Source organism: Triturus cristatus, chromosome 1_2 (assembly GCF_964204655.1).
Source record: "Triturus cristatus chromosome 1_2, aTriCri1.1, whole genome shotgun sequence".
Classification (NCBI taxonomy): Eukaryota; Metazoa; Chordata; class Amphibia; order Caudata; family Salamandridae; genus Triturus; species Triturus cristatus.
The window spans coordinates 1,126,674,053-1,126,694,536 of NC_140580.1; the positions used below are offsets into that span (position 1 = coordinate 1,126,674,053).

At 43.4% G+C, this 20,484-nt stretch overlaps 1 protein-coding gene across 4 annotated transcripts in view; it reads left to right on the top strand.

Moving 5' to 3' along the window:
* The window catches only part of MVB12B (multivesicular body subunit 12B), a 390,107-nt gene extending 370,072 nt beyond the window's left edge, over nt 1-20,035 (top strand). For 3 of the 4 annotated variants that reach the window (XM_085613813.1, XM_085613812.1, XM_085613811.1), the window contains exon 10: nt 16,119-17,627. In XM_085613813.1, coding sequence (XP_085469939.1) covers nt 16,119-16,205 — 87 coding nt within the window. In that variant the 3' untranslated portion in view covers nt 16,206-17,627. Of the gene's footprint in view, nt 1-16,118 lie in introns of all 4 variants that reach the window. The other variant, XM_085613814.1, reaches the window with a different exon arrangement.
* Nucleotides 20,036-20,484: the final 449 nt, after the last annotated feature.

The window sequence follows — 20,484 nt, forward strand, 5'->3', positions numbered from 1 at the left end:
TCAAGTCACGAATGTTTAATTCATATTTCGCACTTACTAAAACTACCAAGACTTTGTTTCTTCCGTTTTTCATCAATTCTTTTACTAATCTCAGGAGCATGGAAGTGGCATTAATTTACTGGGCGTAACGTCTAGAATTGTGTTTGTTGGTTCCTTTAATACCACACATGATTTATTGGAGATATACATGCCTTTACTCATTATTACTACCTAAAGTTGAGTTGATTTTTGAGATCTAATCTGTGTACTAGATAATACTGAGTCCAAGTTTCTTCTATTTTCATAGCATTAATCCTCTGACGAAGGGCATTGCCTGGAATGCATATGTTACAGATATATTAGTTCGATCAGAATCATTTAAAATGGATATTTTTAAATGAATAAAGAATGCAGGTTATGAAAAGTAAACAGAATAAATACAAATAATTCTTCAAAAGAACTTTACACCTTTGGAATAAGCTTAATTCAAGTGGTTTCAGAGTGCGATTTGGGGGACTCCCTCCCATATCCTCCCTCCCATATCCTGGGGACAGCACATCCTAGCTAATTGTGTACAGAAAATCAGGTTGGCCCCTTTCTGTTCCTCTTTCTCAGGTTCTTCTTTTTATTCTTTCCTTTGCCCAGCAGGACTCTGGTCTGGACACCTTAAAGGGTTATCTTTCTGCTATTTCAGCCTTTCTGAAGTTGCCTGACCAGCTTTCCCTCTTCAAATCCTCTATTGTACATAGGTTCCTGAAAAGTTTGAAAGATATGTTTCCACCTTTTCCCACAGTGGGACCTTAATCTTGTCCTAATGTTCCTGATGTGCGCTCCCTTTGAGCCCTTGCTGAGAGTCCTCTCAGGCTCCCTACCATCAAGACGGCCTTCCTGGTGACAAGGGCATCTGCCCGGAGGACAAGTGAGCTTCAGACTTTGTCATCCAAGCCCCCATACCTAAACATCTACTCAGACAAGCTGGTTCTTGGCACTAGAGCTTCCTTTTTTTGCTGAAAGTTGTCACTCCCTTTCATGTAGGCCAGTCCATCACCCTTCCTTCTTTTTATGCTCTGCCACATCCCTTCAAGGAGTGATTTCACCGTCTGGACCCAAAAATAGCATTGTCCTTCAACCTTAACCGCACGAAAGACTTCTAGGTGGACAACCAACTCTTCGTGGCGTCTGTCAGAGAGAAGGCGGCAAAGGCCATGCAGAAACGGACCATCTCCATATGGATCATGCTCTGCATTAAAATGTGCTACGCATTGGCCAAGAAGCAACCCCCTGAGGGCTTATTTGCTCACTCTACCAGAGCCAAAGCTGAGACCACTGCGTTAGCATGCGGAGTCCTGGTTCTGGACATCTGCCAGGCATCAACGTGGGCTTCCTTGCAAACGTTCACAAAACACTACTGCCTGGACAGTCAGGTCCTTCTGGATGGGCACTTTGCCCGTTAGGTCCTGCTGGGCTTTTTGATGTGAAATTGTGTCGCAGACCCACCACTGGGAGATTTTGCTTGAGTATCTATTCTCAGGTAAAGATTCTGCTTCAAGAAGTCTCTCTCAGATGGTCAAGGTATTCACCTTCACTAACGTCTTGTCTGGTAGAGACTATCTAGCCGCAGGTTCCTTACCGACTCACACATCCTCCCCGCTCTGCGAACGGATTTCTATGGATATGGCTTTCCCCTTGCAGGGCCCTAGTTTTCCACTCCAGTAGTCCGTGTGCTTCGTGGCTCTGTGCTCCTGGTGTGGAAAGTCGCAAAAAGTGACTGACGTCAGTGCGCTGGAGTGATGCTTATGTAGGCATTGCGCATGTAACTTTCGGCACGGTCACTGCTGCCACACAGAGCCGATCGATGCCACCTACTGGTGCACAGGGGTACTGCTCACAAAAATGTTCTGAATCCAGTCTGATGCCTGGGGATAATTCTACGGTAAGGAATCTGCGGCTAATTTATCTCTGTACCAGATAAGGTGTTACCGAATGGTAAGTAACTTTTCGGTTATGACCCAACAAGATGGATTTCCAAGCCTGACAAGGTGGATACTGGAAGAGGCATTAGTTCAGGTGGAGTTCAAACAGGAGCGTTTCCAGTTTTCTTTGAAGTATCTCACGTTTGTCCTAGGCTGGGCACTTGCTTTGAGCAGGCTGCCTCTGACTTATTCAGTCTTTTTCTGTTCTGCTGTACTCTGCAGCTACCGCCAACTTAGGCTTCTTGCGGTTGGGTCTCCTGCTGCAGACAGGCATGCCCCTTACAGCAAGCAGACAACCTCTCTGTGCTTGGAGGGAAGCACACACACAGCGCCCCCAGTCCTGGTGTGGAGTTCACATCATGGAGGATGTAGTGGTGTGTATATTTGTGTGACTGAGGGGTAGTTTGAATGTGAGCAGAGTAGGTGCTAGAATGGAAGGTTGGTAAGAAATGTGTTCCGTGGCTGGTAGTTGATGAGAGGAGGTTGACCTTCAGGTGTCCCGATGATGTGTCCTGTGATGACCAAATAAATGAGCACAGTAGTATTTAATGTTTGAATCTGTGCAGTTCTTACTGCTGCCCCGTCTCCAGGCAATCTGGTTTGGCTGCTACAAGTGTGAGGAGCTATTGTTTACCTTGTAGAGGAAGGTAGCGATTACTCTGGTTCTCTAAAGAGATTACAAGTTTTCTTTATTGCCAGATTGCCAGACTCGTGATTTTACAGGATTAACTTGTGTCCTGGTTCCTCCCCTCCAGCCTGGCCAGTGCTTTTGTAACAGTCTCTATTCTAATACTTTGGATAGCTTCCCTGATTTTATCCTCAGTTCTTGTTTGTCTTCCCGTACACAGGATGTGTCCAAGAGTTGTGATTTTTCTAAAGCATCTAATTGCTTCAGTTTGTTGATGTTACTGTTCTTAGTTTTTAAGCTGTGTTAATTTAGAACACCCCAAAATAAGTCATTTAAATGTGGTTTGGTTTTCGACCTGAATTTCCAGAATCGAATTTGAGGTCTTCGGATCTCGTGGACAACTTCCTCTAGGCTTTCTTATTTTGCATGTTTGTCAAAGCACAACTCTTTCCACCAGGAAATGGTCCATTTCAAGTCCTAACAGAGCACCGAGGGTGATCGTCCTGTTGCTCGCTACCAGTGTCTGACTGCATCTAACTTAACCACAAATTCACGCACTATCGGTAAATCAGGGAATATCGTCTCGAGAACTAGGGACTACTCCTGATTTTGGCACTGAAACAAAGAATCCAATTTACTTTCCTTTCTAGAGCACAAGTAGAATTTGTGTCGAGTTTACCCTCTCCTGCCGCTATTTTAGAGATCAGTTAGCCCACCAGTCCAGGACTTTTATCTCGCTAATGTCGTTATAAATTCTTTCACAGATCTGATAAATAATTGTGTTTTTGCTTGCAAAGATAAGGACATACATATAGGCCCTGACAGGTTTGTGATTTGTTTGTGGGCAGAGTTATGTTTTGTTTGATTGTGACCTGCTTTTTTGGGCTCTGCTTATGATATTGTCCATTGTCTTTTTAATTTATATCTTTGCACTGTCTTTGTCCAGAAGTTCACTTGTTTTTAAGGATTGTCGCTCAGACATATAACAACCTTAGGATTGATTTTTTTTAATGTCTTTTTGTTATTTGCATTACTGTTAATATAGTGGACATGTGTTTCGACCCTCTCCATTGCTGAGGTGTCTCTGGGCTACATCAGGCTTTATTGTTTATGTATAGTTCGGTATTGGTTAAGAAGTGTGTTGGTTTCTGCTCCATTAAAGCCAGCTGAGTGCAGGAGAATTATTACTCCAGAACAATCAGATTTACAGAGCAACATTACAGCCGATCATTGATAGTTACAGGAATACAGAGCAAGATTATTCCCTCGTATCCTGGTGCTAAGATCAACCCCTTTCTGCCTCTGAAACGAGTGAGTGTGTCAATCTGTATTCCTTCAAAATAAATTTGACTATTACCCATGCTTTGTAATCCTAATTCCTCTGGCAAAATGTATCCTTGTGCATTTTCCAGGTGCCAGCATCCACCTCTTGGGACCCCTTGAACGAATCTTGCTTGCAAATGATATGTAGCTCAGAGGCAATCCATGAAAGCAAGAGTGATTCATGGGGAAAATGGAAATTAAGCAAATAGATCCAATTATCGTCAATTTAAATGGAGAAACGTGCAGGGCCAGCCCACGTTATGTTCCCTAACAGGCGCCTTCCTTATGATGGACGAATTTGCAGATGAGAAGTTCCTGGATGAGATTGAACCTGTAGCTTCAGGAAGCTCGCCTTGCATTTTCAACATTGGACCCTCCCGCTTTGTTCTTTCACTGTTAAGTGGGCACGCAACTTCAGGGGAGTGGATGGGCTGTGCCCCTCTTGTGGGGAGTCTAAAGAAACGGTTGAGCATGAAATAGTCTTTTGCCCAGCTTACCAGTGTGGCAAAAAAAATGGATTGTACCATTGTGCTGAAATGTGGGTGTTAGGGAACATAAAGAGGGATTAAGAATATTCAATTCAGATGCTAGGCAGTGCAGTCTCCTGATATCTGTTGTCGATGTGGAGAACCAGGCAGAGTCTAAGCGCTCTGGTACTAAAATAAGGTACTAATGATGTAACATTAGTGTACTAGATGTTTTACTCTGTTATGGTCTATAGCACTCACTGAGCGAGGGCATCATTTTAGACTTTTGAAGGCCTACTATGAATGTTTGAATGGATCCCACAATTGCAATGAAATTTAATTGTCAGTGGTTGTATTTTATGGTTTTATTTTTTGTATACTTATTTTTATCTATTACACAGTTGTTATTTATGTCTGTGACTTTTATGGCAAGTTGCCGAAATATAGATTTAGACTGGAAATAGATCATAAGCTGCAATAATTGCTATAAATGTATCCAAAAAGAACTTAACCCTAATGAGGATGTGGATGCCCCAACCAAAATCCAAGATAGCTTTATAGCCTCGCGCTTGTTAAGGAGCGAAAAATCGCAAAAAATCACCCAGGCCTGAGATGGTTTAATTCGAATTGTGCCGCAGCTTTTAAAAATCTTTAAAAAGCCACTGGTATCCTTCCAGGTAATCCTGATGACATCAAGGCAGCCAGAAAAACCTATTAACAGGCTATAGGTAATAGGAAGCTAAATCTTTAAGGATGGAACCGCTTCAGGTATCGAATCCCACAACATTGGGTTGAGCACTTATATATCTGTATAATGCAACTGTGGAGACGGCTACCCTTCTAGACCTCCCGGTTTTGCCCATACCGGGCTAAGTTGTCTTTTATCGAAACCATCCCTGTGGGAGGTGTCTGCAGCCCGGATCCTATGGGTTCCCGGTTGATTTGTTTAAGGCTAACCCCGCTTTCTACGCTCCCTTACTAACTAACGTTTTTAGAGTCACTATACGGAAGGGGCTGTTGATTCAGGGCGGGAGTCAGAAACTGTTCCGATTTTTAAAAAGGGCGATAGGAATCTCCCTGCTAACTATCGCCCTATCTCACTGTAAGATTCTTCTGTAAAACTTCTCGGGCGAGTATTATTGACCCAACTTGAAAACTGGACAGTGGCCAATTCTTTTCTTTCGGAAATCCAACATGGAGTCCAGTCCTGTCTCAGCACCTCTGAACAAGCACTTAATGTATCCCTTATATTGGGTAAATACACTTGTATGCACTCTCCTGTGCCTTTGACCTAGTGGACAGAGGACAATTATGGTCTTTGATGGAAGCAGCAGGTATTGATCCACCCCTCCTGGACCTTTTAAAGCTGTACTCAAACTGGTCACTGTACTCACCCTAAAAGGGTCTCACGCAGTGTGAGACAGGGTTGTATTGTGGCACCTTTTTATTCTTATTTTATATTAATTGCCTTGACACCCTTTTAATCTCTCAAACAACATATGTCCCAAAAATAGGTTCCCATCTAGTCCCCATACTTTTGTACGCGGACAACGCGGTTCTTCTGGCACTCACTGCAAATCAACTTCAGGCCCTTTTAGGTGGCTTGAACAGTTTTAGGAGTTATTTAAATCTTCAAAATATTAATAAAAAATCCTTTGTAATGATTTGTGACCCAAAAAATACTTGTTAAAAAAATAATTCATTGGGGGGCATAGCCGACCGGCAATTGACATGGCGGCATTCGAGTAGAGCTCTGTCCTCTGCCGGCCCAAAACCCCGAATAAATCCGTACAAATATCCTGACATACCCCTAGGATTGCTTTGTCTGATGTCCCCTGAGACGCTGCGACACCAAACGAGTGAAGCAGTGAGCTGACATTTAATCGGCACGTATGATCAAGGCTGTGGCGGGGCCGGCAGAGAGAGGCCTTTGAAGCCGGGCCTCGAGTGGAGTAGAGTGGCGTCGCGGACGGCCCCGGGAGAAAGTCGTACTCGGCGTGCCTGGGTGATGCCCGCAGCGCTCTTAGTGTGACCGCATTACACCTGTGACAGGAGGGACTGCCGGAGGCCTCCCGGGACCTCAGGGATAGAAAAGACTGTGGTGCATGGACTGCGGTTGCCGCGACTGGTGCGTGGCGGCCGCTGACGCCATTCTTCAAGAGTTGCCTCCATGCTGCTTTGCTGACCGTGCCCCCTCCCTCCCTTCTGACCTCCTGGATGGACTGTAAGCAGCAGTGGAGGGGTGCTGGCATGCCTCTGTGGGGTATGTGCGAGGCCTTATTTGCCACCCTAATACGATGTCGGTGCAATGTAATTTGAACTCCCATGCTGCATTGCTGGGGCAGCCTGTGCAGTACATAAGGGTTTGCAACGTGCTGCTGCGGTAAAGGATGCCTGCCGGGGCCTGGTTGGTGATCCTGGTTCAGCTCCGGCTGAAGAAACCGAGAGGAGTTTTTGCCTGCGATATTTCTCCTGCGACTGACGTTTTTTGGGCCCTGGTGATTTCTGGCGGCTTCTCTCCTTGAAGCTTGTATGCGGTGGGGGCCATCTCTATTGACCCTGTGCTCTGAACCTCACGGGGGCACATAGAGATTTTGGAACCACACGTGTGAGAGAGGGGGGCATCATCTTTGTCGAATAAAGCTATTTGAACTGAACTGGATAGATACAATATGGCTAACGGCTCTTACCAGAGAGCTCTCTATGGGGGAGGCGGAATGCCCCGATATTCACACCTACGGCTACCACGGTGGCGCTGTGGCATACTGCTACCCCCGCCCTTGGTTGAAAGAATAAGATCACCCTTGTCACTCCTCGTTTTGATTCTGACCGATAAGGGCTTTTGGCCCATGGCCCTGGGTTTCGTAGTTGGGATCTTATTGGGCTTTCAACGGTAGGCGACCTGTGGGCAAAGGTGGTCCCGTTTACTGGATTGCAGCGTCAATACGATCTTACTTCAGGAGAAACTTACAGGTGCGTAGCGCCCTGTAAAAGTCTGTCCCTCTGGGTTCTGACCTCCCGGCAGCCGCGCCGCTAGAAGATAGGTTACTTGATGACTATTTAAAGGTAAAAAGCAATCTCCTTGACATATAGGAACATTTTAAATAATTCTTCAGTAGACGGTCCGTGCAAAATGGGTGGTGAACGTTGGGGACCTAGTTGAGGAGGAATGGCAGGAGGCGTTATCATCTCCGCGGGAGCTTGCAGTGCGCTCCAGATTCAGATTGGTTCAGCTTAAACTCCTCCATAGAGTTTACTATACCGGCGTCGCTTTAGCAAGGATGAGCATTTTGAGCTACCCACATTGTCCCCGGGGGTGTGGGCAGGTTGATACATACCTCCATCAGTAGTGGGAGTACCCACGTATACGGTCGTATTTGAGTGAAGTGACTGGAAAAATGTGAGAAGTTTGTGGGAAATGTATGGAGGTCACCCCCTGACTTTGCCTTTTGAACGTGTGGGATGCAACTGACCTGACAGCTAAAGAAAGGATCTGAGTTACCGTTGGTAGTGCGGTAGCAAAATTAAATATAGCCAGAGCCTGGAAGGGGGATACGTCACCCAAACTCCGTGATTGGGAAACGGACATGGATTGGTGTATGCAGACGGAAAGGGTGGTCTATGAAGGGAGGGGTTGCCCCCAGAAATGGACCAAGATCTGGGGTGAATGGAATAAAGCGAGAGGTATGCCATGTGAACCGTTTTCAGAGGCCACTGTACAAGAAGACATGAATCAGCAATATCATTGGGTAGGATGTTGTGATCGTAGGACTATAATGTGATAGAGATGGTGGATCACAAAAATGCTATAATGTCGTTACGGTACTTGTGCACTGTGCTACTTTATTACAGAGTGTTCTATGTTGTTTTTCTTTTCTGTCAATAAAAAGATCTATTAAAAAAAAAAGAAATCATTGGGGAACCCCTCTTGTATAAGTCACACATTTTAGCCATCTGGGCATATTTCTTGACGCTAATTTAAAGTAGGAGGGGCTAATTATTCAAAGATCCCAGAAGATGGCGGCCTCTTGTGAAGCGATCTTACGAAAAAGCTAGGGCAAAAGCCCCTCAAAGAGGTGATTGCACTATACAAAAGTAAACGCCTCTCAGTAGGCACCTATGGGACAGGTGTTTGGGGTTTACACCAGGCAGAGTGCGCTTCAGACAGTTCAAAATAAGCCCTTGTGTAGACTTTGGCAATCCCTAAATCAACGTCCAGCTTTATTGCACACCAAGAATTGGGTCTAGCCTATTTAGAGGATCATGTTAATATGGCCTCCATTTTATTATGGCTAAAAGTATGGGGTACCCCAGAGATGGGTTTCTCTTGTAAGGTGGTAGAGGACCCTCTTAATCTAAGTCACATGTCAGCTATTCCATGGCTAACATATGTCAAGAACACCCTTCGGCATCTAGGCCTGAGCCATCTGTTTGATGTTCCAGGAGACATTGGCCCTCACGACAAGGCGTTAGTAAAGCAGAGATTCTTTGCGCGTAGTGAGGAAGAAAGGATCTTTAAAGTGCTTGATGTGCCTCTGTCCTCCAATATGTGCCTCTCACAAGTGCTGCAGACCTGGAACCGCGCCTGTTTTGGATAGAGAATGCTGGATCTAGAGTTTACCTCGCATGGTTAGGATTAAACAAGGTTCATGATTTAGTGGCATCTCCACAAATGGTACTTGGTTCCCCTCGCTTCCATGTTGTCCATGCGATGGGGTTTCTACTCCATCCGCGAAGCACTTTATGCTTTTTTGCACATTGAATCACACTTTAAGATCTCTCTTTTTATGTCCTAGCCTATGCAATAGGAACTTTGATACACATCTAGAAGGGTTGTTTTATCTACAAAGGTTAAATTCACCCTCACTGTGTTCCTCGATTATTAATGTTTCTCTTCTGCTCTAAAATTGAGAAGGAAGGACACTATGTGAAGTTGTTTTATATAATATAGAATGTATGTATGAAATATGTCCTTTTTAAGTGTATACATTTTTTTAATGATATTGTGGCTGTGATATTTCATAATGTATGTTTTTTCTTTTATGTGCTGCTATGGTCATATTTAACCGAATAAAGTTCTCTGAACAAGCAAACTTAGGACTACTTGGACAGATTTACACAAAATGTTTCAATCTACTAGCGCTGCAAGCCAGGCTGCGGCATGCCCGGTTTTGTAAAGATCTGCCGAAGGGACAAAAAAGTTAAAGGGGTGAAAAAGTGAATAATTTCTCAATTTAATTCCCATAGGAAAATTTGTAGAAAGAAAGAACAAAGACCACTGAACAGATTTACACTAAAAATGCTATGAAAGTAGAACTTGAAAAGCGCGCTTTGTTTGATTTGGTGTAAATCCGTTCAGAGGTGTTCGCCTTCTTAAAAGGTGCGGCGGAGGATTTAAAGGGTCGACACTTCTGCCATTGAAACGTTGTCATGATTTCTGACTTATGTCAATCACATTTTGATTTTTTTTTTTTTAAATAGGATTGGTTAGGGGCTGAAAATGTTTTTTTGGTCATCTTTTAACTCGTGATTAATGACATCTGAAGTCTATACCTGCTGGCATTGGACAGACTCTGCCACGTTCTTCTGCCCTCTGTTGGCCTAGCAGTGCTGCCACCATTGGTGTTTGGACTTGGGTAGGGGCGTACCCCAGGCCCCTGCAGCCACCACAACGCGGGGGAGCCTTTATGGGGCCCCCAGCACTTCCAGTGGCCCCCATACAAATAATATTCGTAAGATACTGGAGGCTCAGGACCTTTTATTACACCCAGTAGGGGGGCTCCATCAGGCGCGCAACACCCACTGGGCTCACAGGGCTTCAGCCCCCCCCCTCATACAGCCATTCTGCCTATGGCTGGAATACTTAGCCCAACCCCCCCCCGCCCCCCCCCCCCCCCCCCGAACTTTGGCTGTAGTTGCCGGCCTGGGCTCCATCAGTTTGTGTTACCGCACTCGGCAGAGGAAGAGCTGTGTCTCTGCCATTTTGTCATGGGAGTTATTCCTTCCACCGTCAAGGTTATTCACCTCTGAGTGAGGCAAGAGATGAAAAGTCTGATCACGTTTCCCTACTTCCAGTGACCCTGTATCTGCTCCCATCTTTTCCTACTGAAATATGTGGAACGCGAAGCCCCTGAGTGACTCATTGTTACTTACTACATATTCTTAGATCAGATTAAATGATTTCCGGATAGTCTCTTGACAATTTTCTTTAGCGGCGAGTTTCAGTGCCTGCCACAAGGTGGCACTGTGGGACCAGGAATAAGGGGCTGCAGAATGACTGGTAGTGTTCTGTAGATCCGTACATCCCCTCCTCCTTAAAGAAAGAATAACCTCCAGTGAAGAAGACGGGCTCTTCCGGACAGGAGTCGATTAATAACCGAGAAGTCTAGCTGTTGAACTGTTTGACTTAGCCATTTACAAATTTGCTTCAAATTTTTGCTGGGCAGTGTCTCAAATATTGTTTTGTTATTGATTCAAGTTTAGTTATTCCAACGGTAATTTTTTATATATATATATATATATATATATATATATATATATATATATATATATATATATATATATATATATATATATATATACATACATACATACATACACACACATACATACATACATACATACATACATACATGTGTGTAAATAACCTTCTGGTGGTCGCCATTAGGGAGTTATAGTTAGGTCCTAGTTTCCATAGGAAAAGTCTTTCTTGACTTGCCTATGACTTTGGCGTTGTTGGACCAATGTATATGCAATTTTCCCCAACAAAGTATGAAAGTAGGTTTTGAATGTCATGGAAAGTTTGGGGGTGATCAGTGCAGCGGGGACTGAGAAATAGTGGTGTAAAAAAGGGTGCGTTTGTAATGTTAGTTCCCATAGGAGCATGGTGTCGAACCTACAGTCTGACTTGCTGGACGGAATTACACCAAATTTGGCAAAAGGCTAGATGGTGTTACACAGACAATGCTTTTTGTTATTTGGTGCAAATCTGGCTGGTAGTTTTTGAGAAATTCAAGCCAAAAATTATAGATATATCTCTGGCTGCAGATATGTTGCAATGAATCACGGATGAGCACGCCGTTGGAAATGCTGTGATTAGCTGGACGCAACCTGAACAGAAAGTTGAGTCTGCCATTTTATCGTCCAGGAATGGTTCCCGGGGCTGAAAATGTATGTGAAAGCTAACATAGTGGGTCATGGTGGAGATACTCTGACCCCATGTTTGAGAAATGGGTGTGTTAGTGAAACAAGTTATGTGTCCAAAATTGAATTTTTTAATCGTGAGTGATACTCGCAATGATTGCACGATCGCCAGTGCTGCCCCGGTGTATCGTCATGGGGACATCGTGACTATCGCTGCAGCACCACCAAATTTGGTGGAAATACGGAAAAATATATATTTTTGTCCATACTCGCCGGTCGCTGTCGCACACTCCTGTACGCACTCACAAACTCACTCGAACGCTTATATGCTCATTCACATATCCACTCATGCACTTATAGATCCTGTCACATATCCACTCAGATACACATGCACTCACATACCCATTCAGGTACTTATGCACCCACTTATAGACTTACTCAGAGTGTGATGCACCCATGTACAGACCCACTCAGAGAATCATGCACCCACTTACAGACCCACTCACGTATGTTCTCACAGACCCACTTAGACACTCATACACCCACTCACAATTCCCCTGAGACACTCATACATCCACTCACAATTCCTGAGACACTCATACATCCACTCACACACCCATACATTCACTCCCACACTCCATCACAGACCGTCTCAGAGACTTATGGACTCAGTCACTCATACACTCAGACTCACTCAGATATACACGCACCCACCCACTCAGTCAGTCAAGGCTCATGCATCCACTCACAGACCCACCCAGACACTCGCCCTCTCACTCACCCACTCATGCATGCACCCATTCACTCACCCACTCATGCATGCACCCATTCACTCACCCACTCAGACTTATGCTCTCACTCACAGACCCATTGAGACACTCGTACACCCAGTTACAGAGCCACTCACTCATACATCCACTCATGGACCCACTCATACACTTATACATCCACTCACAGACCCACTCAGACACTCACACACCCATACAGTCACTCACACAGCCACTCAGACATATGCACCCAGTTAGTTATAACCTCAGAGACTCCTGTATTCACGCACAGTAGCACTCGCAGACCAACGCACCCACTGACAGAACCACTCAGATACTCACGCTGCCAGTCATAGACCCACTGAGAGACACACGCACTCACTCACTGATCCACTCAGACACTCGTTTACCCACTCACTCATTCAGACAGCCACTTAGACACTCATGTATCCACTCACAGATCCAGTCAGACAGTCATGTACTTACAAAGGCACTCCTGCACCTACTCACTGATTGAGCGACGGACTTACGCAACCAATCACAGACCCATTGTGTCTCTGATGCACCCACTCATAGATGTACTGAGGTAGTCACGCATTTCGTTACAGAATTATTGATAGACTGATGCATCGTCTCACAGATCCCCTCAAATACATACACTGTGAATGAGAGAAATAGTGATAGAGAGATGCATGCAGTCATAGATTATACTGAAAAAGTAATGCACTCTGCTATAGAGACATTAAGGGAGTTGTACATGCAATTATACAGTTGTTTAGATAGTAATGTGTTTAGTGTCTTGGCTATAATTTATTTTGTAATTGTAAGTTTTGAATGTGGTGGTGGCTATTGAATGTCTCCATTTGTTTTGTCATTTAATGACGTATTCGCTGTGATCGCGGCTACTGATTTCATCGTGGCATCATAGCGAAAACGGAAAATCGGTTGAAATGGTGGTTTTTATGCAAAGTCCCTACAAAAATATGACTTTAAACAGTGCAGTAATACACCTCTAGTGTTCTAAAATAATGTAAAATGTGTGCATATATGTGTTTTGCACCCCCTAAAAAAGGCGCGATCATCATGGTTACTGAAGTCATTGCAACTCTCCGCGTCATTGCGAAACAAAAAGTAGGGTTCAAAAACAGTTTTTTAAAAAGTTACTATAAATATATGTGCACAGATATGTTTGTAAATCAGTGATGTGGTTAGTAATGTGTATATTGTAATAAAATGATTATTTAAAAAGAAAAACATTATTGTGGTGGTGGTGGTCGTTGAATGTCTGCTTTTTCTGTGCTGTAACTGACCTGAATAAGGGTGGTTCTACAGTGGATTTCTGACTGCTATGACCCCTTGACCCACTTTAGAAGATGAGTGGGTCAGCCAGGTAGGGTGTTTTTTTTTGTGAAAGTATTTTATTTACATAGCATGCTAGCACCTGTAGGCATTTAGGCTCTTACATTCAATCCAAACAATATACAGAATGAAAAGCAACAGTAACCAGACTAGAAAAACATTGCAAAAAATAAACCAGGTAAGAAGTGAGGAGAAGGGCGGAGATAATGCAGAACGAGATGGGGCGAGTAAGGGTTAAAAGTATCAGCAGTAGTGGGGTCGGTGCAAAGAGTGGATAATACAGGTATGCTCTTCAAATGATACCCCATCCAGAACTGGGCTAAAGTAGGGGCGAAGGGAACTCATGAAGGAAAAGACAGAATGCCTCGATGTGGAAGCTTTTGGGAGTTTTTCTGGAGTATTTTGCTTTTCTTACCCCAAAGCATCATCCCATTTAGGCTGAGAGAAGCCCCTTCAGCAGTCTCTCATTTTATAAGCAGAGTCTGCTCTACCTGTCACAGGATGCTGGCTCATTGTAATGCAACAAGCATGTTTCCCATTGTGAAGAGTTAGTCTCGAGCATTGCACATTAATACATATTAAATCGGGAAGTTTCCAGGGGGAAATGAAGGGAGGAGGCCTGTCGTACACACCGGCACCATATTGCCTGCTGCCTGGAACACTATGCTTATACAGTACAAGGATGTGGCTAAAGAGGACCTCCCTCCCTCAGTGTCTTAAATTTAACGGCCTCAAGTCCCCGGCTACCCTCCCCCTCCATCACAATAGGCCAGAGTTCAAACCCCCACAAAAGCTGTTTTGCAGCTTTACACAATTATCGCTCGTGCTCCCCTGGTTTTTTCTCCTAGTTCTGCAACCCTTTCCGTATTATTTATTGAGCCCCCTCATCCTTTTAGGACAGGCAGGGAGGTAATTATACAGGGCATCACATAGCTGAAGGATTCTGGCATTTTACTTCATTATGAGCCAGTGCAATTCACTCCTAGCCTATTGTTAGTGCAGGTACTGAACCTTGGTTTCTTTCATGTACTGAAATTCAAATGTATCTGAAGATTGCTACCTGTTTGTTTTGTTTTTCTCCTGCTTCAATTGCTAATCACTAAATAAGAATGCCACCCTTTTTGTACTCTTCCTGCTACAACTGCTGTCTGTAGTTGATAAAACTAAATAAAAATTGTTTAATCATTCCATGGATAAGTCAGACTGAATTCCCTCACTAAAATTTGTATTTCTAGTGTCTTTCGACCAAACTGTGGTGGTGTCAACCTTAGGCTATGGAATAGGGTTTAAGCACATAGCACGCGGCGTGGTATTGCGTACCTTCTCCCTCATTGGCTGCTGCCGTCGACCCCACTATGATTAAAGTGGTGTTTTATGCAATACGTGCTGATTGATGTGTTGTTAGCCCCCGTCTTCGAAGGTGGGCAGAAGGCACCATGAGAATAGCGCAGTCAAACATTGAGCTCCATTTGTGGGTCCTTCTTCACACCTTTCAGAGGTTGTGTTGTAAGAGCGCAGATACTGACAGCACAGGGCAGGCGCACGCCTGTGTCTTGGCATTGGCACTCGGAGCCTTCCTTTCGGGAGCCATGGTTTGGGACACTCATAATGAGGTGCAGTCTGTGACTATCCACCTCTGAGGAACCCCTAGACATTCCTTGAGGCACTCGGTGCCCTCGTAGGGGCACCTCAGTTGTCCACTCATTGTGCACTGTCTCATTAGTGGAGCACAGTGAGCGAACCCCGCCAGGGCTGACTCTCCTGTGTGCATGCACCATTGATATGGCACAGGTGCATGGGCAAAGACATCCCTTCATTTGCATGCGGATGAAGCCACATGCTAATGAGTGAACGTGCACTTAACACTGCCAGGCTTCTAACTTGATGCCCGTCAAGACCGAGACGCACAGATGTTTGCAACTGCTTCCATGCAACCAGTTTGCCACTGGAGAGCAGAATTGTTGCAAATCCAGATGAACTTCCGGCCATTTTTCATAACACAGCTGCTTTTCTTCAGCTTGTCCCTGATTTGTTTGCTGTTGACTTATTTATTGATTTTTGAATGTTTTGTAGGACATGGACCAGTTGAAAGAGGCACTGTAGGCTTATAATAGATGCACAGCTTTACGTAACCTTGTGCGATACTCTATAACAGATTGAGAAGTCTTACAATTGGAGCAGAGATTAATATGTATCAGAATGTTATTTAGCACATGCAGGTGTATAATTTGCATAGCTGAATATACACAGTAGATCTTTTCAAACTTTTGGCTACATAGATATTGGAGTACCTGGTGCAGAGCATTGAACAAGGAATATAAACATTAACAATTACACAGTCCAATATGTGTGCACTGTGTTTAGTTTGACGCTCATGCCTCTAAATATTCATAAAACACTTGTGCCTTCTTGTCCTGTGTTTAAAGCTGGGCACCTACTACTCATCCTTAACCGCCTATTCCCTCTTCTTCCTTTGCAGTATGATTACAGCTTCAGGACAGAACAAAGTGCCGCTGCGCGACTGCCTCCCAGCCCCACTCGATGTCAGCAGATACCGCAATCCTGAGGAGGTAGCACAGCGACTCTGCGTGACGAGGCGCGCGTGCCCACATACTACTGAGAGGGATCCTACCCCGCAAGGAGCAGTGTTACTGGAAGTGTTGCTCAAAGAGGACTTCTTTCTAACCACTCTGCCTACACTTTATAGTTCCGAATATGTCTTTTTGTAAATACAAAGAAGCAACTCCTTTCTCTACAGCCAACCACCAATAACCACTCGTGGAGTCCTCCGCCGTGCACCACTGCGCTGAGTAGACATCCTGCTCTTGTTACACTGATGGCTGATTTTTTTCTAGCAATTTGAAACATTAGTATTAAAAACTGTGGTACACAAAATTTGCTAGAAAATGTAAACAGAATCAGTATTTGGCTCACTGTAACATACACTTAATCCACATGGGGTGGGAGGGAAGCATAACATAAGGATTTATATCGGCTCAACGTCCTTCCCATGTTGCATTTAGGGATGGACTTAAATATTTTCATGAGCAAAAAAATGTAAAGCACAAGTTAAAAAATGAAGATTTCAGAATGGTGCAGTTTGATGTTCCCGACCTGCCTTTTGCAGTAACTCATTTGAGTTACGCAGGGCCAGAAAAAAAGAAGTTTTGTCACTCTGTTTCCTCATCATTAATTTTATTGGTCAGGCCAGCACTAAATTGTGAAAATTAAATCTGGTACTACAAGATGTTTAGTCACCAAGCAAACTTCAGTTCAATTGCAAACAAATTTAGAGACCTGGGTACGGTTTCAAAGGTGTGTACCACTGTTCGTGTATTGGAACTAGAAAATCACGGAGATAATGTAGATAACTAAAAGTTGAATCTGTGTTGCTTGAGAACAGATTCGATGAGCTGTGACTACAATAAGAGCAAAAAGATTGAATTGAATCTTGGCCCACAGGAATGGATGAAAATGTTTTTCCATCCGTTTTAGATTGCAACCTAAATTTTATGCAGCTGATATTTGTACATCAAAAGTTTTCACAGAAGATCCTTCCAACGACGTGTTAAAAGTTAACTCAGTGGTTTATGTGCTCGAGGTGCTTGGCCCAGCTTAGCTTATTGCTTGGGCATCCGACCATGGCTTAGTCACGACAGGAAATGTCATCAAATCCTAACACGGAGCGATCCCCCTTGAACGTTAGGAAAACATCTGAACATCTAATGAAACTTGCCGCCATGTAAAAAGCAAGCACATGGGCTTATTGCAAGACTACCTCATCCACCCCCGCTCTTTGTAGACTCTTCGTTCTGGAAAGCTTTCACAGAGTCGCCATCTCTTATCAACACAGCATGCAAACTGCTCTCCACCTTGCAAATGTACGCGCTGAATGGATCAAACCATTATTTGCTGCTTTGGATTGAAGAATACACAAGTGCTCAACAGGCAAATGTTGTGGCCTGGCAAATAAAGTTATCCTAGCTGAGTTTGGAAATGTGTAACCAGTTCACTGTTTTGAAATGTTCAAGGTTTCACATTTACTATTTAGAACTTGGTTACATTTGTGGTGGAAGTTGGCCCACTCTTGAATCACTGTAGCCTGTGGTTTTGTATATATAACAGCACAGTTTACTTCCACAAAATCTTCTTCACTAGGTGATATTTATTGATGGTGGACAAAGATGTTTTTTCTTGTGTGGGCGGTTCTAATACTTCTCCTAACAATCCTTCAGATACACATAAATTGCTCGTCTTCAGTGGCAGTAATGTTTGCTAAGGTCTGTAGACAACGGTTGTGTGACACAACTCAAAGTTGAAGCAAAGTTCCCTTCTCCTCGGAGATGGAGAGAAGACTCCACATGTCTGAGATAGAATATTCTAGGAGCCAAGAGGACAGAGAAGAAATGGGAGGTCAGCTGGTTTTAGTTCCGATGTTCTAGTCCCAGCATATGGACATCATTGTAATTATTGTATCTAAATTGGCTGTCTGAGTAGCTGCATGGCCCACCGTCTAGCTCTCACTATTGAAAAGGGTCAGAGGTTGGTTGTTCAAGGTAGCAAGCTGTATGAGCCGAAACTGAATTTTCAAGTTGTCATTGGATTATTTAGACCTAATTAGGGATGGATTGTCCTATGGGTTTTTCTTTGACTCAACAGTTGTAAAAAGGTCCTTGGTTTATAACTGGGTTTTTATGAGCTTTTCATACGGGACTGGGTCTTACTCACCCTTCATCGGGGCCTGCTATGAAGGTGCTTTCAAAGGTCTTACCACTGCATTCACCCATCACAGTACATTGCCACTGCATCTATCCCACTATTCTGTAAGTTAATTGCACCACAGAAGGTCAGAGGAAATGTTCTGCTAATCATAGAATTGTCTTTTGGCAATAGTTTATGCCATAACTTTGCTACTTCTGTTGTTTCTCGTTGAACAGCAGTGACATGTCCACCAGTGAACAGTCTTTTCCTACAGGAGTAGAGACGGTTGCAGTTTTGTATTGTAAATAGTTTGTGGTGACTAACCTATATGCAATTGCATTTGCCATTGTAACACGTGTTGATGTTGTTGGTATTATCCCATTTCCAAGATTGTGTTAAAACAACGCACTAAATTGCTTTGCACAGCCGTTGGTGTTTTTTTGTATCCAAATAGATTTTCTACATCCGTATTGTTTAAGTACACATACGTATTTGCAAGTAGATTTTTTTGTACCTTGATGTAATTTCATTCCGAGTTTATAAACCATAATACTTTCTCTAAGCAGTCACCAGATACAATTCTCGAAAGCATGTGCATCAGACTTACTTTAAGCTTAAGGGTTATTGTGAAAGTAAGTCGGGTCTAGAGAAACTAAGACAGTGTGTTGTGACGTAAGCGGTGGTTACTGTAGTTCGGCTTGATGGGCCACTTCACTTGCAGGTGACATATTTTCGTGGCCAATGCGTACCTAGAGGTTGATATTGTTAGATGAGTTTAGATTGTGTTTTCTGCCCAACAGTGGAATTGTAGCATTGAAGCAGATGTGCACAAGTTCGGCTTAGTCATGAATCTGGGGCAATCGTAATCGCAAATGCACTTCTTTCCCAGGAAATGTACAGCACCATGAGAAATCTGTTTGAGCCAGCCCCCCCTCAATGCGTTGATTCTATACTTACTAATCCTTGTCTACAAGAGTGGACTGCCTGTCTCATACGACACTCCTCCCAAGGTTATATATTTAAATAACTATTTATAATTGTTAAATATTTCATACAGTACATTACAGTTCTTTCATTCCATCTACTTGAGAATAATGACTCGTGCATTTCTTCGTTAAGCTTCAACTTTAAATTTGCCTCTTTGCATTTTGGGGGCCATCCCCAACATTGAGAGGAAATATCAACATTCTAAAGAAACATAACAAAATCATAGGGCCATTTCATAAAGATAGGTGTATGAGTAGGTGTGATTTACGTTTGTAGCACTGATGGCTCACTCATGAATACAGGGAGTACTATAAGACTGGGTCAAAGCAAAGTCCTTATGCCCAAGAAGTTTACCTATTAGCAACCTTAGCCTGAACTCACATTAGACATTAGAACAGTACCTCTAATCCTACATTAATTTGTGGAGATGTGTTTCTTCGGTGTGTTTCAACTCCCGGCTCAACATGTCTCTCTGCTCCCAATGCAAAGTAGCGAGGAAGAGGGAACAAAAATGACAGTAGAAGACAATAAGTAATTAATAGTCACTATATCAGTGGTTAGTCTCTGAAACGCCCAGAGTGAAATTTAAATTTGAAATGTGAAGAATATATGCATACGAGTTATTGTCTGCAATTTCATGAAATTGATTTAAAGAAACTTAAGTTTCCAGAAAAAATTCTGAAGAAATAAAATTATTCAGATCCATCACTTTGAGTCCAGTGTGAATAATAAGAAGGAAAATGCAATCCTGAAAAGCATTGATTGAGGAGTTAGAATTGTGACGTGATCACACCTGCACTGAAAATTCATTAAAAATAGCTAAATGAGGCGTGCTGATGTGAACAAGTTTACTAGTAGATTCTCTTTTTACCCTAAAAGAGTGGATTTGTCAATTCCTTACACGGGCAGACGATCATATGTGACCTGAAATTCCCACCTGTTGTACCTTTCTTGGTAGAAAATGGATCTTGTATGTTACATGTAATTAAAAGCAGCATTGTACTGGTTAATACAGGACGGGGGTTCTGTTCTCAATCTTTTTGCTGGTTTCATATCACATGCAGACAATAGTTATTTCGCTCTCTCTTTCCATGATTGCTCACAGTTTGAGATGTGATTCGATTGGAAGATGATGTGCCATCCACAAAACCTTAGTT